Source organism: Stegostoma tigrinum, chromosome 27 (genome assembly GCF_030684315.1).
Source record: "Stegostoma tigrinum isolate sSteTig4 chromosome 27, sSteTig4.hap1, whole genome shotgun sequence".
NCBI classification, from domain to species: Eukaryota; Metazoa; Chordata; class Chondrichthyes; order Orectolobiformes; family Stegostomatidae; genus Stegostoma; species Stegostoma tigrinum.
Genome location: NC_081380.1, coordinates 47,865,400 through 47,892,657, shown reverse-complemented (window position 1 = coordinate 47,892,657; position 27,258 = coordinate 47,865,400). Strand labels below are relative to the sequence as shown.

General features: G+C 48.8%; 1 protein-coding gene across 1 annotated transcript; it reads right to left on the bottom strand.

The window, feature by feature from the left end:
• Positions 1-3,138: 3,138 nt before the first annotated feature.
• On the bottom strand, positions 3,139-26,684 carry tsr1 (TSR1 ribosome maturation factor). The gene is made up of 15 exons (XM_048557505.2): positions 26,553-26,684; positions 25,049-25,152; positions 24,459-24,675; positions 21,096-21,230; positions 20,306-20,724; positions 18,363-18,510; positions 16,079-16,239; positions 15,049-15,254; positions 13,577-13,736; positions 12,745-12,855; positions 9,103-9,235; positions 8,533-8,649; positions 8,028-8,168; positions 7,672-7,746; positions 3,139-7,460 (listed from the first exon to the last, which is right to left on the bottom strand). Exons 1-15 carry the CDS (start codon positions 26,671-26,673, stop codon positions 7,282-7,284), a joined length of 2,427 nt encoding a protein of 808 aa, XP_048413462.1. The 5' UTR covers positions 26,674-26,684; the 3' UTR covers positions 3,139-7,281.
• Positions 26,685-27,258: the final 574 nt, after the last annotated feature.

Sequence of the window (27,258 nt, the reverse complement as noted above, 5' to 3'; positions counted from 1 at the left end):
AATTGATGAACAGAGAGATCTGGGTGTTCAGGTCCATTGTTCCCTGAAGGTGACAACGCAGGTCAATAGGGTGGTCTCGAAGGCATATGGCATGCTTTCCTTCATCGGACAGGTATTGAGTACAAGAGTTGGCAGGTCATGATGCAGTTGTATAGGTCTTTGGTTCGGCCACATTTGGAGTACTGTGTACAGTTCTGGTCACCACATTACCAAAAGGATGTGGATGCTTTGGAGAGGGTGCAGAGGAGGTTCACCAGGATGCTGCCTGGTATGAAGGGCGCTAGCTATGAAGAGAGTTTGAATAGATTAGGATTATTTTATTAGAAAGATGGAGATTGAGGGGGGACCTGATTGAGGTCTACAAAATCATGAGGGGTATAGACAGGGAGGATAGCAAGAAGCTTTTTCCCCCCAGAGTGGGGACTCAATTACTAGGGTCATGAGTTCAAAGTGGGAGGAGGAAAGTTTAAGGGAGATGTACGTGGAAAGTTCTTTACACAGAGGGTGGTGGGTGCCTGGAACGCGTTGCCAGCGGAGGTGGTAGACGCAGACACGTTAGCGTCTTTTAAGATATATTTGGACAGGTACATGGATGGGCAGGGAGCAAATGGACACAGACCCTTAGAAAATAGATGACAGGTTAGACAGAGGATCTTGATTGGTGCAGGCTTGGAGGGCCGAAGGGCCTGTTCCTGTGCTGTAGGTTTCTTTGTTCTTTGTTAGTTCAGAATTGGAAGGAGATCGGTCACAGGAAAATATTTTCCCTCGACTGGACATTTTGTACCAGGCTGACTGATAGAGTTTGGGATAATTATATCCATCAGTGCTTCTGTCAACCACTGCCAACTGCTTCCTATAAGAGGTAAAGATGAAGTAAGTCTTTACCTTCCAGAAAAACATTAAACACAAATTCTTCAAATTTGCTTTTTCTGCTGTAATGCCCTTAATCTATCAGCTCAAGAGGAATTCAGCCTGGGTTTATACTGTCTCTTTGTAGCATGACCTGAAACTAATCAGTCTTAATCTTACTCCACAGCTCGGTAACAATCCAAAACTGATCCCATTGTTCCTCTCTCCTATTATAATCCTGTATTCTGCAAATTTTTCCATAATTTTCTTCTAAAAGAATGGTATTTCTTCAATCACTCCATGACAAGTAATTGCTGCTCCATGAATCCTGTGTAAAACTCATTCCTAGCCTGTCTTTTAGTGACAATTTTAAATTCATGTCTCATCGCCAGCTTTCACAGAGGACCCTTTCACTAATCACTCAATCTAAGTCTCAGTTAAATCTCCAGTTTGTGTTTCCAAGTCTATTGGGAATATAGAGACAGCATATCAAGTTCTCAGTTTCCTACCTGTAGCGTCATCTTATTGAATCTATTCTGATGTCCCTTCTATAATGGAAAATATTCAGTTAAAGATGCCATTACCTCCTAGACCTCACTGTTTGTTATCTGTTATTCAGTGAAATGCCTTGGGACATTTGGCAACATCCAAGGTGTGTGGCTGCTGAGGAGAAGGAAGCCTGGGAAGCTTTGTAAATAACAACTAATGGAACCAGGATCCTGGACCACAGCTTTGGGATTGTGGGTCTGTGCTGAGTCCAGGAACTCCTGTGACAATAATCCATCAGATCATATGATGCTGCAGCCCCAGGTCACTTTCCTCTAGCACTGCACAATATGTGAGCATTCAGTCACCTTGAGGCTGCCTGTTTCAGGCACATGGGACTGGGGAGCTTGTGAATTTATGGCTGGGAAGGGTGCACACTCTGACTGGGTGAAAACAGCTGGACCACAATCTCACCACCTTTCTCCATGTGTTTTCATTATCTGCATTCTCCAATGGGAGCTCTCTCACTGATACAGTGACTGGTTACATCCCCCATCACTGCTGACTCACCAACATCTATAGGCTGCTTTTACCCCCTTTCTTTCTGTGTTCTGTTTGTATTCAAGTATTTCGCCTTGCCCATGTTTTCTCTCCTCCTGTTAGTACAGGTAAAAGCAACAAGGTGTGACCAATGAAATTCATTGCCATGGAGCGCAGAGGAGGCCGAGACGTTAAATGTCTTCAAGGCAGAGATCGATAAATTCTTGACCTCACATGGAATCAAAGGCTACGGGGAGAGTGCAGGGAAGTGGAGCTGAAATGCCCATCAGCCATGATTTAAATGGCGGAATGGACTCAATGGGCCGAATGGCCTCACTTCCACTCCTGTGTCTTATGGTCTTAAGACCATCCTGGACTGGTACATTAATAGCAATGCCACGTCTATATGCTCATTTCACAGTTCCATTCAGCAATGTGCCACCCAAGGAGACTCAATGGGCAGCATTACTACAGGATTTCTCATTGCCCAGTTCCCACAGACTATGAGAATTGCTGCATCGATAGAATGACACCCACTCTCCAACCCCTTGCATATTTCCAAAATTGGGATGATATATTTTCTTTTACTATTTAGAACCGCAACTGCACATAGGAATTTCTTTATACATCTCAATGGGCTCCCTCCTGAGCTCACATTCTGCTGTAAAACAAAGCAAATGAGCTCCTCTTCCTCAATGCAGTGGCACCTGGGTTCTCTAAGACTCTCTGGGCAGCCAACCTTCATGGTCAATATGCATGTTGGGATTCCTACAGTTTCACTCGCTATAAGATGGCATTAAGAGCACCTCCTTTATATATTCACTGTGTAACCCTGGTGCTGAAATAAAGCTCAGCAAAGCCATCCTGCAGGGTAAAGGCCACACTGAAATAGCATCAGAGTGAGTGGTGTCCTCCAGGATCTGGATATTGCCATCAAGCCAAAAAGACATTCTCCCTATGACATAAATAATTAACGTGGAGCATGCATTCGTGACAAGGTGATGCCAGGTATGTGTCCCCTCAAAACTTATGGAGTGTATAGCAACAAATAAGTTACCGACTGACCTTGCAAAACTCAAAACACAGTAGATATGATTCCATAATATGGGTAAATAATAGACAAGTGTGCTCAGAATTACACTAACAACCAATTGAAGATTGTCAGTTAGGCTTATGCTTAGGGCACTCGCATGTACTGGGAGCTGTGTATATTAAGGCAGATTCCCGTACTTTGCAGACAGAAAGAACGAACACACACTACTGTTTCAACTCATCAGAACAGGTAACAGCCAAGGGGCTGGCACAGTGGCTCAATGCTTACCACTGCTGCTTCATGGTGCCAGGGACCTGCGGTCGATTCCAGCCTTGGATGACTCTCTGTGTGGAGTTTGCATGTGTTCTCACTGTGTCTACATGGATTACTACCAGGTGCTCTGCTTTGCTCCACATTCCAAAGATGTGCAGGTTAGGTGGAGTGGCCACCCTAAATGCCCTTTCATGTCCAGGGACGTGCAGACTATATGGATTAACCATGGTAAATACAGGGTTATACAGCTTGGGTGGGATCTTCTTCAGAGCATTGGCACAGGCTTTGATAGGTGAATGGTCTCTTTCCACATTGCAGGAATCCTACTTTCTGGTTCATTACTTAGGATAACCCCTGTAACAGTCAACCTGCCTGGTTAAGATTAAACTAAAGCATGGCAGTTACCTGTCAGTCATCAGCAAACTAGTGTATACTCCATGAAAACACCTCAACCAGTCAGAGCCCACTTAACCAACTAATCAGATCTTTTTCCTCCAAGTATCAAATGTCATTCTCCTTCACATTGACTCCTGATGAGCGCAAGCTGAAATGCTGTACCAAGACATCCCTTTCTCGACAGTAAACAGGCTCTGTGCAGCTACACGTGCATTAGAGAGACTCTCACTGGCACCATTCCATTGCAAATCTCCTATTGATCACAAGCAGATCTCCCTTGCTTTGGTCACAACAAGAAAAATGTTGGAGGCCAGAATTCAAGACCATGAAGTAAACTGATGGAAGTGCAAGCTGCTCCATAAATGCAAGGCATGGCTGTTCAGTTGCTCTTTCCTGCTCACCAGCCTTCTCTTCTAGAACGTCAGTTCCAGCACTTCCATTGTAGCCAAGGAGCAATGCCAATAGGAGGCCTTCAAATTACACGTAATAGAAATAAAATTGCTCTCGGGCACAAAGGTGCATGTGTCTGTAAAACCGAGAAATTTCCACCAGAAATCCTGCCAGTTATTGGATATATAAAGTACCCAGCTGTTAGGCCAGGACTCCCTGGGAGTAAATAGGTCTCTACAAAATTCCTAAAGGATAGCCAAGGAAGATGCAGCTAAAGTGTCTTCCCTGGTCAGGGAGGCTAAAACTAAGATACAATTTAAAAATTAGGGGATTAGCATTTAGGACTGAACAAAAAGAAATTTTTAAAATTCAGTTATGAACCTTCGCAATTCTCTAGCACGAGGGGCTGTGAAGGCTCAGTTTTTGAGCCTGTTTAATGTAGAGATTATAACCCTGTATCACCAGTGGTAATCAGAGAGCAGGTGAGTAAAAAGGCAAAGTATGCGATCGGCCATGATCATATCGAACTGCAGAGTGGGCTCGACACACAGTACAGCCTAGTCTTGCTCCTATGATTCCTGGGTCCCAGGTCAGCTCCCCCCCGTTGTACAGGACACGCTGGGTCCCAGGTCAGCTTCCCCCCACCGTTGTACAGGACACGCTGGGTCCCAGTGCAGCCCCACCCCCCCGTTGTACAGGACATGCTGGGTCCCAGGGGTGAGAAAGTTACAGTTCACTGTAATAACAGAACAGCAAAAAGGCTGGAAGGGCTGAACAATCTCTTCCTGTTCCTACTTTGTCACAGCCACATCTCGCAGTTTGAAGGATTGCAGCTTCAGTCCACAGGCAGCCAGGGTTACAAGAGACAGCCTCGATACAAAGACATGCAGAGGATGGAGCTGGTTTGTTTGACTGGGAGACAGGCAACCAGTCAACTGTGAGATTCCTCGTGCTGAAGGCACAACAGACACAGAGGCTCAGTCACAGGTTTGCAGCCACTTCCCACTCTCTGCTGTTGGACAGGGTGAAGGAACATGCTGGCAGAGTGAGGAAGGAGAATCTGGAGAGATAACAGATAGAGTGAGGAGACAGTGTCTCCCAGCAACATCAGGAGGGAGCACAGAAACAGAAACAGGACTAGGCCATTTGGGCTCCTCAAGCCTGCTCTGTTATTCACTAGGATCATGGCTGATCGTCCAGCTCAATAGCCTGTTACTGTTTCCTGCACCCCCCCCCCCCCTTCAATATCTTTTGATTTCATTAGCCCCAAGTCTTGAAAGGTTTCAGACTCAGCTGTTTTCTGTGAATTGCATTGGCTCACCACTCTCTGGGTGAAGAACTTTATCCAACTCAGCCATATCCTCAGATTGTGACCCCGGTTCTGGGCTCCCCCATCATCAGCAACATCCTTCCTACATTTATCCTGTCTAGCCCTGTTAGAATTTTTTTAGGCTTTCACAACATCTCACCCCATTCTTCTAAATTCCGGCGAATCTAAACTGAAGCACCAGTTTCTTCCCACATATCAGCATCACTATCCAAGGAATCAGTCTGGTAAACCTTTGTTATACTCCCTCCATTGCCAGAACATCCTTCCTCAGATAAAGGAGGCCAAAACTGCTCACAGTACTCTGAACTAAGACCCTGTATAATTGTGGAAAGACATCCCTGCTCCTGTACACAAATCCTCTCACTACGAAGGCCAACTTTACCATTTGCCTTCTTTACTGCTTGCTGCACCTGCATGCTTACATTCAGTGGCTGATCTCTGTGCAGTCCCCTCTCTCAATTCCTAGCCAGATGATAATTCGCCATCCCATTTTGGCTCCCAAAGTGGATAACCTCCCACTGATCCACATTATACTGCATCTAGCATGCATTTGCCCACATCATGCTGGAACATCTCTTGCATCCTTCTCACAGCTCACACGCCATCCAGCTTTGTCATCTGCAAATCTGAAGACACTACATTTCATTCTCTCATCCAAATTACTAACACATTTGTATAGCTGGTGTCCTAGCACTGATCCCTGCCCTACTCCACCAATCACTGCTGCCACTTGGAACAAGACCCATTCACTCCTGTCCTTTGTTTCCTGTCGGCCAACCAATTCTCTGCCCCATTAGTACATTACCCTAATCCCACACGCTTTAATCTCTTCTGGAGGACTTGGTCAAAAGTCACTTCAAAGTCCGAATAAACCAATCACAGGCTAAACTTCAAATCTAAAAGTCTCAAAAAATTACAGTAAATTGACAACCATGACTTCCCTTTTCTAAATCCATCCTGACCCTGTCCCGTCCCAAGCCTGCTCAATCCCGGCCCTTATCTAAATGCTCACCTGTTAAATTTTTTGGAGCATTTTCACTACAACTGACATCAGTCTCACCGGTGTATAATTTGCAGTTTTCTCTCTGCATCCCTTTGGGAACAGTGGAACTGATCCAGAGTCTGTAGAATCTTGGAAGGTGACTGATGTTCCCACTATTTCTAGGGCCACTACCTTCACTACTCTGGGATGTGGATTATCAGGGCCTGCGATTTATCTGCCTTCAATCCCATCAAGGTCCCCAGCACCATTCCCACACTAATATCAATTTCCTTCAGTTCCTCCATCTCTCTAAACCCAGTGATCCCCAACATCTCATACATGTCCTTCTTTGTGAAGGCAGAATGAAAGTATGTATTTACTTGGTCAGTCATTTCTTTGTTTCCCATTTATAGATTCCCCTGTTTCTGACTGTAAGGGACCTGCATTTGTCTTCAATCTGTTTCGCCTCACATACCCATAGAAAGTTTTATAGTCAGCTTCCTGCAGGTTGAACATCATACTTTATTTTCCCTTTCTTAATCAATCCCTTTGCTCTCTTTGGCTGAACTGTAAACTGCTCCCACCCCCAGGTCTGTTTGTATTTCTGGCCAATTTGTATGCCTGTTCCTTGGGCCCAATGTTACCTCTAATTTCCCTTATAAGCCGTGGTTTGCTCACATTTCCCATTTTACTTTTCTACCTGACAGGAATGAACAAATGATGCAGGTCACTGATGTGTTCTTCGAATATTTGCTGTTGCCTTTTGACTGTCACCCCTTTAATTAAAAGGATATTCAAACAAAGCAAAGCACTGACCCCTTGTGGGAATGCTGTAGCACTGCATCAACCTCTTCAGATTTAAACCTGCCTGACGGCATTGAGCAAACAACATCCAAGTCTTCAAACGATACAAACAAAACAGGAGAGTGCGATCCAACAGATTCTGAATTGGAAAGCTCTTTTTAAATAAAAGGCACGGAGGAGGAAATCTGGCTGGACACTCTAATCCATTTCAATCTCCGGCACGTTAACAGTGGATTCAGTTCGCTCCCAAGGCACTGGACTCGGAACGTAGGGATCATATGCCCACTTCGGGAAAACTCGCTTGTACAAGTTCATCAGCACGGTATCCTGGGATTTCAGGTGGCCATCAAACAAACATTTCATGTGTCCATGAGTCCCTGAAAACAACAACATTCATTAGATCAGAGTTACTAGCCCAGAGCTATCACCGAGACTAACCCAGCAACCCAACTTCTACCACATTACCGCGCTGAGGGAATGCTGCACTGTCAGAGGGTCAGCACTGTTCTGTTGGAGGACGGGTCAGAAGCATATTGTTCTTCTTAGGCATTACAAGATGGTTCATCATTCAGCTACAGAGAATCTTACCTAAAGGCTCTTTGATGTGACCTCTTCGCCCCCATTTTGTTCGGAGTTCCACCGGTTTAAACCACAGCACATCCTCTGTAAAACAAATCTTTCCCTTAGCATCACCAAACACTGTTCATTGGTGAAACAGCAAGAAATTTAGTAACTATCATCTCTTTACAAAGCATGATCAAACAATCCCAGGACAGGGACTGTATGGGGGGAGATACAGAATACTTTTAAACCACAACAGTCCATGAGGGGTTCATGCGTTCCTGAGGCCCTGAGATTTCTGTCACTCAGAAGTTCACGTTTAGAGAGAGTAGAATCTCAATGTTCAGTGCCGTCATAAACCCTGCCACTCCACAGCTCCTCACCTCTGTTGAAGAACATGTAGCGCACCACAGAGGTTTTGGTCATGATTTTGAAGGGATGGCCACTCAGGATAATTCTCTTGACAATGATTCGGTCAGGGTCAGCCTTTAGTACAGAGCCAGTCGCAATCAGGTCATGCGTACCTGGGACCAATAACGGAGATGGAGAAGACAGAGAGTCAGAACCAATTACTGCAACCAGGGGCAGCTCAGAACTGCAACTACTGCCACAACCCTTCTCCAGAGTATCAGTGACACTCCCCACAGCCACTGTCCACAACACAATGCAAATAATAGTGGCTATTCCACCACATTGGCACCACACACACACATAATATGTCCTCCAGTCGTAATACAGACATGCCCACACACCTGACTCTCAAGAGAAGTAATCTCACTGTACTTAGATAGAGCAGAAAACCCATCAGTCCCACGCTCCCCCATGAGACAGATACCTGCCTGCAATCCCCCTCACTCACTGACTCAGGCGACAACCTGCTGCACATACCATTCACTCTTTGCTTGAACATCAAGACGGACGCTGGTGAGAAGGTGATTGGACCATACACGGTCCCCACCAGAGTGGTGTTACAATGTAAAAAACGCTCGTATTTGAACTTGTTGGCTGTGACAGAGAAAAGGCATGTTTTAAACAAAGTAGCAGCACATTCAGACATTTCCTTCATATTCAAAAGCCCGAAAGCAATCGACATCCTATGTTTTAAATGTTCTCACTATTCTTAGAGACGCAACAAGTTAGACCTTCGGCTCTAGAGTGTAGTTAGACAAATGTCAATGTGTCAGAAGATCCATTTATCCGCTTTTAATGACCATGAAAGCAGGAATATTGGCAAAGATAACAGTGGAAATGATCTACACTCATGCTCCAACATTGCTCTTTCAAGCAGAAGTGAACAAAAATAACCTCACGAAAAGCATCCCTCAGCACTGCACTGAAGCTTTTGTTTTATCTCTTGGTCAGGGATGGTCACTGGACACAAGATGAGTACAGCATCAATTTGTCAAGTTCCACCCCTCCCTCCACTTGGACCCACTGCCTGCCAGGATGACAGCATACCTGCTGTGTGCTGGGAATACAGAGGGGGAGCCCGAAATCTTCGGCAGCCACAATGGAACACCATCTCCTCTTTCGACCTGATGGGCTCAGTGTTGCTCACGTGCCTCCTGAGCAGGAAATGGATCACTGACATCTATCATAGAGAGTAAAAAAAAAGAGCCATGATAGAAACACCTCACAGAAACAGCTCAGGAGGCAAAGCCAATCAGCCACCACCCGACAACAGATGTCAACTTCAGAGTTTAACAGTACAATGTGCAAACCCCAGCCTCTTATTCAGCACTACATTTACTGGAGCACAGTGCTGGGGGGGGGAACGGGTCTGTCACTGTGTAACACACAGTGCTGGGGGGGGGGAACGGGTCTGTCACTGTGTAACACACAGTGCTGGGGGGGGGGGGTGAGAACGGGTCTGTCACTGCGTAACAGTGCTGGGAGGGACGGGTCTGTCACTGTGTAACACACAGTGCTGGGGGGGGGGGGGGAAACGGGTCTGTCACTGCGTAATACACAGTGCTGGGGGGGGGGTGAGAACGGGTCTGTCACTGCGTAACACACAGTGCTGGGAGGGACGGGTCTGTCACTGTGTAACACACAGTGCTGGGGGGGGGGACGGGTCTGTCACTGTGTAACACACAGTGCTGGGGGGGGGGGGACGGGTCTGTCACTGTGTAACACACAGTGCTGGGGGGGGGGGAACGGGTCTGTCACTGTGTAACACACAGTGCTGGGGGGGGGGGGGACGGGTCTGTCACTGTGTAACACAGTGCTGGGGGGGGGACAGGTCTGTCACTGTGTAACACACAGTGCTGGGGGGGGACGGGTCTGTCACTGTGTAACACAGTGCTGGGGACGGGGGAACGGGTCTGTCACTGTGTGACACACAGTGCTGGGGGGGGGGGGAACGGGTCTGTCACTGTGTAACACAGTGCTGGGGGGGGGGGTCTGTCACTGTGTAACACAGTGCTGGGGGGGGGGACGGGTCTGTCACTGCGTAACACACAGTGCTGGGGGGGGGGGAGAACGGGTCTGTCACTGCGTAACACAGTGCTGGGGGGGGACGGGTCTGTCACTGCGTAACACACAGTGCTGGGGGGGGGGAGAACGGGTCTGTCACTGCGTAACACAGTGCTGGGGGGAGAACGGGTCTGTCACTGCGTAACACAGTGCTGGGAGGGACGGGTCTGTCACTGCGTAACACACAGTGCTGGGGGGGGACGGGTCTGTCACTGCGTAACACACAGTGCTGGGAGGGACGGGTCTGTCACTGCGTAACACACAGTGCTGGGAGGGACGGGTCTGTCACTGCGTAACACACAGTGCTGGGAGGGACGGGTCTGTCACTGCGTAACACACAGTGCTGGGAGGGACGGGTCTGTCACTGCGTAACACACAGTGCTGGGGGGGACGGGTCTGTCACTGCGTAACACACAGTGCTGGGGGGGACGGGTCTGTCACTGCGTAACACACAGTGCTGGGGGGGGGGGACGGGTCTGTCACTGTGTAACACACAGTGCTGGGGGGGGGGGAACGGGTCTGTCACTGTGTAACACACAGTGCTGGGGGGGGGGGGGACGGGTCTGTCACTGTGTAACACACAGTGCTGGGGGGGGGGGACGGGTCTGTCACTGTGTAACACACAGTGCTGGGGGGGGGGGACGGGTCTGTCACTGTGTAACACACAGTGCTGGGGGGGGGGGACGGGTCTGTCACTGTGTAACACACAGTGCTGGGGGGGGACGGGTCTGTCACTGTGTAACACAGCGCTGGGGACGGGGGACGGGTCTGTCACTGTGTAACACACAGTGCTGGGGGGGGACGGGTCTGTCACTGTGTAACACAGTGCTGGGGGGGGGGGGAGAACGGGTCTGTCACTGTGTAACACACAGTGCTGGGGGGGGGGGACGGGTCTGTCACTGTGTAACACAGTGCTGGGGGGGGGGGGACGGGTCTGTCACTGTGTAACACAGTGCTGGGGGGGGGGGGACGGGTCTGTCACTGCGTAACACACAGTGCTGGGGGGGGGGGGAGAACGGGTCTGTCACTGCGTAACACAGTGCTGGGGGGGGAACGGGTCTGTCACCGCGTAACACACGGTGCTGGGAGGGACAGGTGTGTCACTGTGTAACACACAGTGCTGGGAGGGACAGGTCTGTCACTGTGTAACACTGGGGCACAGTACCGGTGGGGACAGGTCTGTCACTGTGTAACACTGCGGCACAGTACCGGTGGGGACAGGTCTGTCACTGTGTAACACTGGAGCACAGTACTGGTGGGGACAGGTCTGTCACTGTGTAACACACAGTGCTGGGAGCGACAGGTCTGTCACTGTGTAACATTGGGGCACAGTACCGGTGGGGACAGGTCTGTCACTGTGTAACACTGGGGAACAGGTCTGTCACTGTATAACACTGGGGTACAGTACTGGTGGGGACGGGTCTGTCACTGTATAACACTGGGGTACAGCACCGGTGGGGACAGGTCTGTCACTGTGTAACACTGGGGAACAGGTCTGTCACTGTATAACACTGGGGTACAGTACTGGTGGGGACGGGTCTGTCACTGTGTAACACTGGGGCACAGTACTGGTGGGGACAGGTCTGTCACTGTGTAACACTGGGGCACAGCACCGGCGGGGACAGGTCTGTCACTGTATAACACTGGGGTACAGCACCGGTGGGGACAGGTCTGTCACTGTGTAACAGTGGCGGACTGTACCGGTGGGGACAGGTCTGTCACTGTGTAACACTGGCGGACTGTACCGGTCTTAGATAACAGCTTGGTTAGACTGCACCTGGTGCATTGTGTGCAGCTTGGTCTCTATCCCAGGAAAGATGTTATTGCCATAAAGAGTGTGCAACAAAGGTTCTTGCTCATGGGAGGGTGAAACTGTCCTATGAAGAGAGATTGTGCAGACAGCCTATATTTCCCAGAGTTTTGAAGAATACAAGGTGATCTCGTTGAAACTTAGAAAATACTTAAAGGGACAGACAGTGTGGACACAGGTAAAATGTTATGCCCGGTAAAATTAAAAATAAGGTAGATGCCATTTAGGATCAAGATTTTTTTTTACTCAGAGGGTCTGAACCTTTGGAACTCTTCCACAGGGGCCTGTGGAAGCTCAGTCTGTGTACATTTAAGGTAGAGATGTGATAGATTTCTGAATCGCGCTGATGCACAGGGTTATAGGGATTGAGTAAAGAGCATTGAAATATTCGATCAGCCTTGATCACGTTGAATGGGTTGACATTCTCAGGCTCGATGGGCTGCTCCTATTCTTATCTTCCTAACATCCCAAGAGATCGTCACAGGATGGACATGGAAAGGATATTTCCTCTTGTGGGTGAATTCAAACTGGGGTCAATGTTTACAAACAAGAAATCTTCTATTTAAGACAAATGTCAGAATTTTTTTCTCTCTGAGAAACAGGAATCTTTCATACTCTCCCTGAAATGTTGATGGAAGCAAAGTCTGAATATTTTTAAGGAAGGGATGGATAAGTTCTTGATAAGCGAGGGGATGAAAGGTTCAGAGGTAGGCAGGACTATGGAGTAACCACATCAGCCATGGTCTTACTGAATGGCAGAGCAGGCTTGAGGGGCTGACTGGCCTCCTCCTGTTCTCTGGTTGTGTGTGCAGTACCTTCTGTTCATGTGGCAGTAGAGTGAAGAGGACCAGGGGAACCTCCGGTTTGAAACTCTCCGTCAGCGACACGGGCACATTGCCAATGTGTACACTAACATACCAGCCAGGCTGTGAGCAAGAAAATAAGAACCACTGGTCAGCTTTACACAGGATCACTGATGACAGAATGAGCAGTTAAAAACCCAGTATTTATTCAAATAAATCACACCGTGCTCTGAAACTCTAACACCAAGTGTGAGCAACATACCGTCCTCCACATGGACAATACCAGATTCAGCACCAACACACTGGCACCGCAACACCTCAGCTGGCATTACAGTAAATGTGAGATAACGTGCCGGGGTTTCTGCAGGCAGTAACCAGAGGACAATGGAAAGGCCTCCCTTGACACGGACGGAAAAGGGGAAGGCAGCACGGAGATCAAACTCACACAGGGAACATAAGCAGCACTCCCACTGAGAGCCAGCTCCTTCGGGAACTGTATCCCAGTGAGATAACAACAATAAAAATATAAATCCTGATCAATATAAGAAACGGTAACTGCAAAGATAGGTTCACACATGGCTCACTTGAGGTTAAGCAGCTACTCGCTGTCCTCTGGTTAAAGCTGATGCACAATACTTAGACCTCAGGAACCAATCCAGAATCTCTACTGTTCAAACATCACCCTTCTCTGCCCACCTGCTACTGAAACTACATTTTGAACTCTGAAAGGACAGGCAACGCCCTACAAATCAATCCTTCCGCCAAATCACAGCCCTTCTACCCCGCACTCCCAGTCACAACCCCTCCCCAAACCAATAGTGTGCCACCCCCACCCCCAAATTACCATTGCACCTTCCTCCTCCTCTTCAACCTCCCTGAAGATGCGTCTCTTTGTCCGGCTGTAGTTCTGGAACTGGAATATTCTGGCATAATCCCGTGGCAAGTTCTCCTTGGGGTCCCAGGGGGAAGTCCGGAAACTCTTCAGCCCCCGGTACTTCTGGAACCTGTGAAATGTAAACAAAACACACCAAGAATAATCAGTCGTCATTTTGGGAGAAGCCAAACAAGAGATTAGTGTTCTCTTAAATCATCCTATGCCACATTCCAACCACAATCACACAGGAGAAGGCTATTCAGCCCATCATGTCTGTGCTGATTCCTTGAAAGAGCTATTCAATGCCATTACAGGATACTTAGTCATTCTGCCAGATACTGGCTGCCCGTATCAGATCACTGCTTGCTGTGAGACCCAAAACTTATGAATGGGCACAAAGTTGTCACTTTCAGTCCCAAAAGTAACCAATATTATGCAATTCTATGATTGAACAGTAACTTGCTAAGCAATCCAGACTGTGCTAACAATTAAGGGAAACGGATTTAGAATGATCAGTTGGGTTCACAGCACAACCCATTTATTTATGCTGCTGACACTGGAAACAAATAATCTTCAGGCTACCCAACTCAAACGCCGAGTCGATGTTTAAGGATGAGCTGTTGTACTCATCACAGATATAGTGTCATGCAGGAGGATTTCAATAAAGGAATTTCAGCAAAATCTACCAGAATAAATAGAGGAAATCCTGGAAAATAGCAAAGGCTGGAACGTGATAAGGATTTTCAGAACTTCAAGGAGCTGGCACTCAAGTGTCTAGCGCCGCCAAGGCTAGAACGTTCTGTCCCTCGCCCCAGTCTTCACTTTGAACTGAAACAATGTAGAATGATTATCTGTGGAAGCACGTTGTGGCACACAGATGAATCAGGGCCTGTTCTCATGTGATACACGAGCACATGGAGGCAGACACAACACTGGGCTGTAAAAGCTACTGCCAGTGGAGGTGTTAACATCGTCCAACAAAGCACAAAAAATTGCCGAGTGTCCCTGATAGGAGCTGCTCAGTGCCAAGGAAACCAGTAATCTTGTTTCACTGTTAATTTATATCATTGTTTTTCAGATGTCTATCATTTGGAAATGGTGCATGATACAGAAAAGTAATGACTGGAAGGTTGGAGAGAGAGATAATGGGAACTGCAGATGCTGGAGAATCCAAGATAACAAAGTGTGGAGCTGGATGAACACAGCAGGCCAAGCAGCATCTCAGGAGCACAAAAGCTGACGTTTCTGATGAAGGGCCTAGGCCCGAGACGTCAGCTTTTGTGCTCCTGAGATGCTGCTTGGCCTGCTGTGTTCATCCAGCTTCACACTTTGTTCGACTGGAAGGATGGAACTGCCGATCACTCCCAGTGTGCAGTCTCAGGGTGAGCCCTGTACACAGATTTACTGAACAACCACCACAATATCAGGCAGCCTCCACACACCTGACTCGAGCTGCTACATCCTTTGGAGTGTCTACCTCATCGGGGAACATTTCATCCATTCGCTCCTGCTTGTACTTTTCCAGCAGCATCATCTCCTCCTCTTCATCAATCTTTTCGTCATAATGATCATCGCGAATGCTTTCTGGAATGGTCATGGTTTCACATTCCTCATCAGCCTCTTCCTCACAATCACTTTCTTCACTGGCCTATATGGAAGGAATAATAGCAGGAGCTGGGTGATAAATCGTTATCTCACAAAAAACACCAACAGCACGAGGCAGCTCCAGGTCAGACCACAGTGTCCCAGACTTTGTTTCACACTTCAGCAAGTCTCACACAAGCTGCTACATCAAAGCGTTTGGGAGAGCAGTTCTCTGCAGAGGCAGAAGCAGAAGCAGCTACAAGCACAGCAATAGCTGACTCTAAGCAATGAGATGAACTAGCAGATCAACGCCAGGTGGGGCCTGTTATCGGCAGGATGCTGGTCAGGATACCAACACCTTTCAAAAGTGTCACAGGGATTTTCACACGCACCCCTGTGAGTATAAACCCAATTCCAGCAGCAACTACACGATAGCACTCCTTCAGTACCATAATGTGTGGGGTGCTGGGTATCAGTCTATTGTACTTGCCTACCTGAAGCTCAAGAAACAGTTCGTTCCCCTGTAGCCCCAGTGAGATGAGCAGTCACTATCTCACTCTCTAAGAACTGCACACACACCTCCAGCTCCGTTTCAGATTCCAACTTACTACCTGCTCTCAATGATTTTTGTCATTTACCACACCACATGGTGTTGTTTCCCCATATGTAAACATTAAATATGGCCCAAAGAATGGGCCCAAATCCTGCAGAAAAGAGTGGCTGCTTCACCCTCAAAGAAGTTAATAAAAATCCCTGACCCACAAGATGCAGACATAAACAGCAATGTTTCCTGACCCAGGGGAATGGGAGTTGCAATTTTTAAAGCCGATTTTCTTTGGAACTCTGCGCACATCAGCGACAGATCTACAGAACAGACAGCTGGCTTACCTGTGACACTGTCTCGCCCATCATCTCATTCTTCTCCATATCTTCGTCACTTTCCTCCTCCTCCTCCTCTTCTTCCTCATCATCCAGAATCCATGTGGCCTGGTAATCAGAGGTACCTTTTGGAACTTTTCGAACGATCTTCCTGCTTACTTTTAGAGTATCTAGGAGGAGGAGACGGGTAGAACGGAGAATGACGTTTGAGCTAGCAAAGCACCAAGCTGAGCGGGAGACAGTGAACTCCCATCATCTTCCAATTAGCATTAACTGGAGGATCAGTACTTTCACTATCCATGATACAGAAAATCATGCCAATAATCACTATAAACCAGGAGGTGGGAGAGGGGAACTGAGTGAAGTTGCAATCCCAGGAAAATGGTACTTAGCAAACTGATGGAGACGCAGGCTTAGTCTAAAGGTCTTTGATGGACTTATCACAAGGACTTAAAAAGAAGGGGCTAATGAGATTGTACATATGTTCATGTACTCATCTAAAATGCCCTCAATTCTGGAAATGCTCCATCAGAAAGTAATAAATATAACTCTCTGTTCAAGAAAGGAGATAGTCCCTTGTTTATGGCCTATCATTAAGTTATCTTGACACCTGTCTTACAGAAGGCATTTGAATATGTAAGGAGTATAATCGTGGGCACTGGGAACAGTTCAAAGTAATCAGGAAAACGTCATGCTGCTTACTTTGGTGGGAAGAGAGTTTGGGGTACTCTGCTGCATGAGTCACAAGGTTAGTATGCAGCTCAGCAAGTGATTAATAAGGCAAATGGAACGCTAGGCCTTATTACCGAGGTCTTGGAACATAAAAGCAAGGATATCCAGCTTCAGTCACACAGAACATTGGTGAGACCACAACTCAAATACTGTGATAACACAGTATGGAGCTAGAACACAGCAGCCCAGGCTGCAGAACTGAAAAGTTGACATTCCAGGTTGGGACCATTCCTCAGAAATGGGGAGGGGAAAGGGTGTGGGAAATAAATAGAGAGGAGGGATGGGACTGGGGAAGGTAGGTGGGATGGCGATAGGTGACTACAGATAGGCAGCGGTGGGGATTGGTCAGTGGGATGGGTGGAGCAGATAGGTGGGAGAGAAGATGGACAGGTTGTGCCAGGTCAAAGGGGCAGGGCTGAGAGGGAGGGTTGGACATGGCATGAGGCCGGGGCAATTTTAAAAATGGTGAATTCCATGTTTAGGCCATTGGGCTGTAGGCTCATGAGGTGGAATATGGGTGCAGTTCTGGTTTCCTTATCTCAGGAAGGATGTAAACGTGTCGGAAGCAATTCAGAGGGTGTTAACCCAGAATGAGCAGGACAAGGGGATGAGGAGTGGCAAGAAGTAATGATGGGACTAGGGGGAAGATAGCAAAGGAGAGCAATTATATGACACACAGAGAAGGGCAAAATTTTCTACTTAAATAAATCTCAGTCCCACTGAGTGACTATTTTGCTAAGTATCTAATAAGACCAATCAAAGCCAGAGAACAGAACAGACAGTACCCACAAAGATGTGCATACCTTTCAAACAAGCTTACTCCATTCTGTTTGAAGCTGAGTAGCAAAATGGTAAGTTTATCGACACATAGAATTGTGTGTGACACTGTCATTTAGCGTTTAAACTTAGCTGAGTCTCCAACCCCATACATCTGTGGGATCAAATCAACACTGCTCTCTGGATGGCTCTTGCTAAACTTGTCTCCCCTATACCCTCCCCAAGACAAAAACAAAAAATAAAAAGCACCCTGTGCTAGCCTGTTGAGGGGGCCTTTGGGGGATTTTCGTTTGCAGTTTCGGTCACCTTTCCACAAGAGAGGATTTTGAAGTAGGTTACATCTCAATGTTAGAAGGCATTCATATCACATATTCTCGCAGGTTTTCAAGATGAAGGCAGGGGCAAGAGCTTTCAAGGAGATGAGAGGAAAAATCTTGTCATTCAGATGGTGGTGGGAACCCAAAACCCGCCGCCCGCCAGGGCCGTACAGGCAGAAATCTTCATAACATTCAAGAGGTATTTAGATGTACACTTGTGATGCCAAGGTATACAAGGCTATGGGCCAAGTGCTGAAAAAGTAAGATTAGAACGGTAAGGTGGTTGTTACTGGCCTGAGCAGACTCAACAGACTGGAGGGATATTTTTCTGGGCTGCAGATCTCAATGGTTATTGTAAACTGAGAAGTCTCAGGGTCTGGGTGGTCACGTGGAACAGACACGGCGTGATAATGTTCAGTAAATCCCAGCGCACCTGTACTTAAGGATGAACCACGTCAAACACTCACCCTCGGCCTCCTGCAGCTCTTCATCTGTGGGCCAAGTCTGCTCTCCCTCCATCGGGTCAGGAACAACTTCGGATTCGAGTGATTCCTGCTTTCTAGGATCTGCTTTCATCAGAACTTTCAGGTCCTCTTCCATCTCAGCACAGGGATCCTAACAAAGGGAAAGGTTTCCAATCAATGAGTTTGAGATAAAGATTAGTAAGAGTCGCCCTATCTACCTCAGCCCACACTGACACAAGAGTTCACATCCACAGTTTGTCCCTCCATGAAACAGAAACCCAAACCCCAGAAACAACCAAAAATAGCTTCTCTCTCATTAAATACATTATGTAGAGATTATACAATGTATATCGCATAAATATTTGCTTCACCACTGACTGCTCATTACCTTTCATTTGTAAGGTATTTCCATGTTATAACAAAAACATGTCACACTAATTACACCTTCCTACATCACGACTGTAAAACTGTGGTCACAGTGTAACGGGCTTACTGAAGCAGTTTCCATTCTAAATATGAACATAAGAAAGAATCAAAGTTCAACAATAAAATGTATATTGTTAATGCCATCGCTACTCCTAACCCCACATGTCCTGCAGCAGCGCCACCACTATTGACAAGTGTAATTACAACGTGACAGATTTACATACACTGGTGACACTTCAGTGTTAGCTTGGTTATTCACAACGTAAACATGAAGACAACATACAATCCAAAAACAACTGAATTGTACGAATACACACGGAAGGCCAGTCAACCCTCGGCCAATAAACAACCCTCAACTCAGGTTGATGCTGGGTCTCTATTTCTCTGGGGAAGATGAATCAGCATCCATATAAAATATTACTAAATTGGAATAAGGATTAAACGACTTCAGTTATATGAAGAAACAAGGACTGTTCTTTCTCACAGAATCCCTACAGTGTGGAAACAGACCCTTCAGCCCAACAAGTCCACGCCGACCCTCGGAGCATCCCTCTATAACCCACCTAATCTACACATTCCTGAACACTAAGGGCAATTTAGCATGGCCAATCCACCTACCCTGCACATCTTTGGGCTGTGGGAAGAAACCAGAGCACCCAGGGGAAACCCACGCAGACACAGGGAGAATGTGCAAACTCCACACAGACGGTCGCCCGAGGCTGGAATCGAACCTGGGTCCCCGGCGCTGTGAGGCAGCATTGCTAACCACTGAGCGACCGTGCCACCAATTTTCTTTTTTTAAAATACAAATGAACCTCAAAAACAGGAACTCTTCTTTTGGAGATTTTAATCAATCTGGTTAAAATTCTAAGATAATAAAATGTGAGGCTGGATGAACACAGCAGGCCAAGCAGCATCTCAGGAGCAGCTTTTGTGCTCCTGAGATGCTGCTTGGCCTGCTGTGTTCATCCAGCCTCACATTTTATTATCTTGGAATTCTCCAGCATCTGCAGTTCCCATTATCTCTGGTTAAAATTCTAAGTAGGTTTGATTAAGGATCTGCGCAGAAACCGTTCTTACAAGTAGGAAGGTCAATAACCAGGAGACAGGTGTAGAGTACACTGAGGGGTCATGGACCAGAAACATTAATTTTCTCTCTTAAGATCCTACCTAACCTTTCATGTACTTACAGTATTTCTGTTTTAATACAGATCAAAGAATTAAACAGTAAATGAAACAGGGAAATAAAAAGGTTCCTTCTGCACCACAAGCTGCTACGATCTGGAACACATTGCAAGAGTGGAGGAGCATTTTCAATAATAACTTTCAAAAGAGAATTGAGAAATACTTGAATAACTAAAACAAAAATGCAGGTTAAGGGGAAACAATTAGAAAAGGGGGACAAATTGAACAGACCTTCCAGAGTGATAATATAGGCAGATGGACCGAATGGTCTTCTGTGCTGCACAATTTTAAGGATATGCCTTGTAAGTGCTTCAGTTAAATGTCTTTTTACTCACACTCATCGTCATGCTTTCTCTTTTCTTTGTAGTTTTGGGGTTCAGGGGCATGGGATCAGGTGGACCATTGATCTGTTGCATCTGGAAATCTCCATGTCCTACAAGGTGTACCAGCCTGTTCACATTAAGCGGATGTCCCCGGACATAACCAGACACCTTCAGTGTCCCAACCAGGCCACTTCTGTCGCTGGCTTCAAAGGTCACTTGCTGAGCCAGTAAGTAGGATCGGCGATCTCTGAAAGCAAGGTGTCGCTGTTTCTGCATCGCAATGTGTCTGATAACCAGTGCAGCGTCCTGCTCCATGTCCATGTGAAAGAGTTTTGCATCAAGAAAACGCCTCTCTAACATCTTGGTCAAACTCCTCTTAGCATCTGTTCGCTTCTTGACAGGAAGGTCATTAATTCCCTGAACCACGAACACTGTGGGATGACAGTGAATTAGAAATGGGAGACTGTTCTGGATAAGCATTTCACACACCCCATCCTCAGCGGCCAGCAGGGCCTTTGACAGTCAGGAGAGTGTGTGCAACACGAACATGCCATTATACCCGATGAGTCAGTCACCCACCCAGCCCCGAGCCCCAACGCCATAGAAACAACAGCCCCCAGCCCCACAAACATCAGTCCACCCACGCTCATGCCACAGACACAGGCACACGCGCGCGCGTGCACACACACACACACACACACACACACACACACACACACACACCTTTACACTCTTTGTCTAGACTGACAGCCCTACAACAAACCCATGAGACTGCCAGAACCCATCAGCACCCAGTCCATACCATGGCTCGGGAGGCCCTGTGCAAACAGACAGGAGAGGCAGAAGTCACCGTGACTGTCCCATCCCTCGTATGGATCCAGCACTAACATCAGTGTGTCTGCCACTTTGGCAAGGTCAAGGACAGCATGGATATCACCTGAAAAAAAACGGAATGTGAATAATGGAAGAGCAGGCAGCCACTTGGCTCCTTGAGCTTTCCTATCTATGAATTTTAACACAGCTGATCTGTATCACACCTTAGCTCCCAAAGACAACATCCTTTCAATAAAAAACTCTTGTAAGTTCCAATAATGAGCTTTTTCAGAACATGGAGATCCAGATTTCCAATCCCGATGTGTGTGAACAAATGCTTCCTAACATCACCCTTAATGGCCTGGCTCAAATTTTAGGGTTTGGCTACACATCTCATAGCAACTGGAATCAGTGTCAGTAGGTTCTCTCTATCTACACATTGTTACAAACAGCTTTTTTTAAAGAAGGTGGTCATGTTTTAAACTGTCTCTATTAATTTTAAGTAAAATGGAAAGTGTCCTCCCACCAGCTCTGCCTGACAGCTAGTGAGACCTGGTTACCATGGGAATTGAGAGCTCAGATCTTGACGAAAATCAGGTAGCAGGTTAAATACATGGACAATGCAGCTTAACTTTACGATAGAGAGAGAGCGCGAGCGAGCGAGATCTATTTAGATCACGAGTGGCTGCCTTTTAATTCAATGGCTCTTGGGGGAATGAATGAAGGGATTTTTAAAAGGACTCTGGGAGACTTGTTCCAATGTAACAGAGACAACAGACCATGGAAATGCCAGAAATATTTCTGGAACTTTAAAAACAGAAGTAGTTTTCTGCTGAGAGATCTGGAACGTATAAACAAGGCATGAGGTCATCAACTATATTAGCAAACCAGACTCCAAACCTTAACTGTTCTTGCACTGATGCTGCCAGACCTGCTGAGTTCTTCACGTTTTTTATATCTGTTCTCTACTTTAGAGATTAGATGCATAGTAAGTAATGCTTAGTCAATATTAGTTTTAGTGCTTGTTACAGAGAAAATCTTAAAACTTTAAATCGTGTGATTCCTTTAATTCAAACTTTTTAAAAGAGTTATTCATCTCTACCATGTTGTAATATCAAAACCCTTTTATCATCATTAGTTTAGAAGGTGAAATGGTGATCTAAAGGAAATATTTCTGAAAGAAATCTTCCTCCTTTCCTCCCTGCAAACGTCAGGCCTGAGATGTGGAAACAAGGGCTGAATCCAAATACTCCTGTTGGGGTCTGGCCAGCTTTTTCCAAAAACTATGACATTATTTCATCCCTCTGTATTACAACCCCATTAAGATAGAGGCCAATTATCGTTTCTGGATGTTTTTTGCACTTGTCCTCTCTCATGTTTTCTGTAGTTGAACACCCAGATTCCAGGGTTCCCTCTTGGATGGAGCAGCAGTTAGATCTGCCACTGGGTTCAATGGGTTGGAAGAGCCACTGTTACATGCTGCAGATCCAGAGAAAGTCAGTCAGGTCAGATGGAGGGTCGGTTATTAACGGATGTTAACTTAACAGCCCTTTGTTAACTTCAGATGGTGCTCTGAGGGCAAGGGGAGAAGGGGCTACTGAACTGAAGTCACTAATGTCTCTTGCATACCATCGCAGGCTACGCATGAGCAGAAGGGGAAGGCAGCGTGGCCCCTGGGGTGCAACCATCTTGTTGGTTTTCAGATGCAGCTGAATAAGGTCCTGGTCAGGGATCACACAAATGATCCACACAGAGCCTGAAGTGCTTAGGTAAATGTGGGCTCTCTTCACAACTCAATTAATCACATACATGTCATTCTTTTTGCCTGAAACACACAGATCCCCAGTTCACCAACTGGTATTGGAACAAGTAGATTACAAACACAAAGGGAGGCTATTCAGGCCACTAGCCTGCTGAATGAGCAATTACCCTCATGACATGCCTCCCACCTACTCCTCATAACCCTGCACATTCTTCCTTTCCAGATAAAAGTTCAAACTGCATTTGAAAGCCTCAATGAGCCCTGACTCCGTTGCTCTCAGATCATGCAAAAGAGCAAACCACTTGGTGCATGGAAATGGTTTTCGGTTGCCACCACTTCTTGCGCCATTCATCTTAAACATATCCTCTAATTCTAAACCTGTTACAGGAACAAATTTTTCTGTATATTCTATCCAGACCTCTCATGATTTTGATCACCCCAAATAAATTTTCTAACTTTTCTCTTCTCCGACAACACTGAAGATCCTCAATCCTTGAAGCATTCCCACGAATCGTTTCTGCACTCACTAAAGCGTTCTCTTAGAAAATTGCCATAATCCACAAAGAACCACAGGCATCTACCCCTTTCACCATTACGGCGAAATGCAAATGGACATTGGCAGCTCAAGGAGCTCTATCCTGCGACAGCATCACTAAGCAGTTACCCCTAATAGTGAAAACTGTCTCTCACTGCTGCCTCTTTTTGGGACACATGAAGGACTGATGCTTCAAAAGTTTGCATTTTCAAATGAACCTGTTGGACTATAACCAGGTGTCATGTGCCTTCTGAACTTGTCTTTCTGGGAATGCAGCTCATGTGAGGCATCCTCAACATGACATACATAAACCTGTTATAAAGAAGGGTCACTGAGCTCAAAACATTAGCTCGGCTTTCTCTCCACAGATGCTGCTGGACCAGCAGAATTTCTCCAGTAACTTCTGCTTTTGTTTCTGATTTCCAGCATCCACAGTTCCTCTGTTGGTTTCTTTCGGCTGTAGATGTAAACAACAACTCATCTGAAGTATCCATTTGAGACTGCATGACATAATTAGGGAGTTCCACTGCACCACACAACCAGCCCAGCTCCTCCACTCCACCCACTGCATCCCAAAACCAGTCCAACCTGTCTCCGCCTCCCTAACCTGTTCTTCCTCTCACCCATCCCTTCCTCCCACCCCAAGCCACAGCCCCAACTCCTACCTACTAACCTCATCCCACCTCCTTGACCTGTCCGTCTTCCCTAGACTGACCTATCCCCTCCCTACCTCCCCACCTATACTCTCCTCTCTTCATCTTCGGTCCACTTCCCCCTCTCTCCCTATTTATTCCAGAACCCTCACCCCATCCCCTTCTCTGATGAAGGGTCTAGGCCCGAAACATCAGCTTTTGTGCTCCTGAGATGCTGCTTGGCCTGCTGTGTTCATCCAGCCTCACATTTTGTTATCTTGGATTCTCCAGCGTCTGCAGTTCCCATTATCTCCAATGTATGTAGTGTTTGGTTATCCACACTCTTAACTACATCACAGCTACATGAATGAAAGCTGATCGCATGAATCTGCTGAGACTTCTCAAGAGCTCTCTGCCACTGACCTGAATTCACTCGGATGAAGCTGAATCTCTGTTTGAACCTGGGGCAAACCAAGCCAAATCGTTCACCACTTCCATCGAGGTCGTACACACTCGAGGTCTCGTCAGTCCGAATTAGCCTCATGACATTCTGGCCACTTGTACCAGAGTGTAATACGATGACACCCACCAGATGGGGGGGACCATCTTGAGTGCCCAGGCTCCTCTTCTCACTGAGTACCTAGAGCAGAACATGGGTCAGAAAGTTTGTGTCTTTGTAGTTCATAAAATACATCCACTTTCCAACCTGCAGCTGTGTGCGTGACTGAATCTGGCAACAGGGAGGGGCGCATCCAAGCACCAAATCCTGACCGCTCCACAGACGCTGCCGGACAGGGCTGCTGAGTTTCGCCAGCACTTTCAGTTTTAGTTACAGATTTCCAACACCCACAGCTCTTTGTTTTATTTCATTTAACTCCAGAGATAAATTTTGGGGGTGGAAATGGGGACAGGGTGTGGATGAGGCCAACAGGATGGGTGATGAGAGTGGGGGGGGGTGGCGCGAGGGTAAAGTACAGCAGATGGGGGGGGGGGAGAAATGGGGGCACACTCACCGCCTCCCTCTTCTGCTGGCGGATCTGCAATGCCTGGTGTCGCCGATCATGTTTCCTCAGCACCTTTCTCAGCTTCTTGCTGCTCACTTTCACACTCACTCTGCCTGGAGCCAACATGGGGACACAGTGATCAGGCAGAGTCACAGCCAACCCAACCAACTCCCCGACAAAAACCACCCAACCGCCCTCCCCTCCTCCTCCCCGCCATCCATCCTCCACCCCTCCTGCACACCGCCTCTCACCTGCGCCCTTGCCCCTCCACCTGCACCCTTGCCCCCCCAACCCCTCACCCTCCCACCCCCCGCCCCCTTCCCCACAGCCCCCACACCCCCCCGCCCCTCACACCCCCCCGCCCCCCACACTCCCCCCTGCCCCCAGCCCCACACCCCCCTGCCCCCCACACTCCCCCCTGCCCCCCACACTCCCCCCTGCCCCCAGCCCCACACCCCCCCGCCCCACACTCCCCCCTGCCCCCAGCCCCCCACATCCCCGCCCCCAGCCCCACACCCCCCCGCCCCCCAGCCCCACACCCCCCCGCCCCCCACCCCCCTGCCCCCAGCCCCCCACCCCCCCGCCCCCAGCCCCACACCCCCCTGCCCCCCACATCCCCGCCCCCAGCCCCCCACCCTCCTGCCCCCAGCCCCACACCCCCCCGCCCCCCAGCCCCACACCCCCCCGCCCCCCACCCTCCTGCCCCCAGCCCCACACCCCCCCGCCCCCCCACCCTCCTGCCCCCCGCCCCACACCCCCCTGCCCCCCACACCCCCGCCCCCCTGACCCCAGCCCCACACCCCCCACACCCCCGCCCCCCTGACCCCAGCCCCACACCCCCCTGCCCCCCACATCCCCGCCCCCAGCCCCACACCCCCCCGCCCCCACCCTCCTGCCCCCAGCCCCACACCTGCCCCCCACACCCCCCTGCCCCCCACATCCCCGCCCCCTCCCCCCACACCCCCCGCCCCGCCCCCTCCCCCCACAGCCCCCGCCGCCTCACCGCCCCCCCCGCCTCCGCCCGCCCCGCCCCCCCCTCACCCCCCCCGCCCCGCCCCCCTCACCCCCCCCGCCCCCCTCTCACCCCCCCCGCCCCTCACCCCCCCCCGCCCCCCCGCCCCGCCCCTCTCACCCCCCCCCCGCCCCGCCCCCCTCACCCCCCCCCCGCCCCCCTCTCACCCCCCCCCGCCCCGCCCCCCTCACCCCCCCCCCGCCCCGCCCCCCTCTCACCCCCCCCGCCCCGCCCCCCTCTCACCCCCCCCCCGCCCCGCCCCCCCCTCGCCCCCCCCGCCCCCCTCTCGCCCCCCTCTCGCCCCCCCCGCCCCCCCTCGCCCCCCCCGCCCCCCTCCCGCCCCCCTCTCGCCCCCCCCCGCCCCCCTCTCACCCCCCCCCGCCCCCCTCGCCCCCCTCTCACCCCCCCCCGCCCCTCATCCTCTTACACCCTTCCCGCCCCCCCCCCCCCGCAGCCACGTGTCCCTTCTGTGTGTGCGTGTGTCAGCCCCCCGCCCCCCACCTCTCCGCTCCCGCTCCAGGCCGCCTTTGCTGCGGTGCCTCCCGGTTTTGTGCTCCTTGTTGCTCTGTTTGAAGGCCCCGGGCCGGTGCACCTCCTGCCTCAGGGACCCATCACCCGCCATCTTCACAAAGAGCTCACCACGGCAGCAGGAGGAGACCTGAAGCCATCCGGCCCCTGCGGCATGCTGGGATACTGGAGGAGTGCTCCTGGGAGGGAGGCGGGGCCGGGGCCTGGCGGTAAATCAATCTTGTGGTTCATGACCAGAAACACAGAGGAGACATCTTCAGGGAGGGTTCAAATCTCTGCAAATCCACCTTCACTGTTCTTGGGCCTATTAGTCTGAAATATCTATGATCTTCAAATTGAAACATACACTCAGATAATTCTGGAAATACCACGCCTGCCAACAGTTCTGAGGCGGGCCATTCCAGTATTTGCAGTTTTGTGCTGTGAGGAAAAGTATAAGCTGTTGTTGGTATAACTCAGAAGAGTCAGACTGCAATCCTTTCCAGATTGAACAGTGCTCTGTGTGGAAATCACTGCTGAAATGTGCGTGATGGCCGTACATTCCATGTGCAGACCGTAATGAAGAGGAAAATGTGACATCCAGGACATCTGATCAGAGCTGCAGTGATCTCTTCCAGTGGGCGCAAGGCAGCAGGGATCGGTCTTGATGTATTTGGATAACGGGCATCACAAGGCGGTT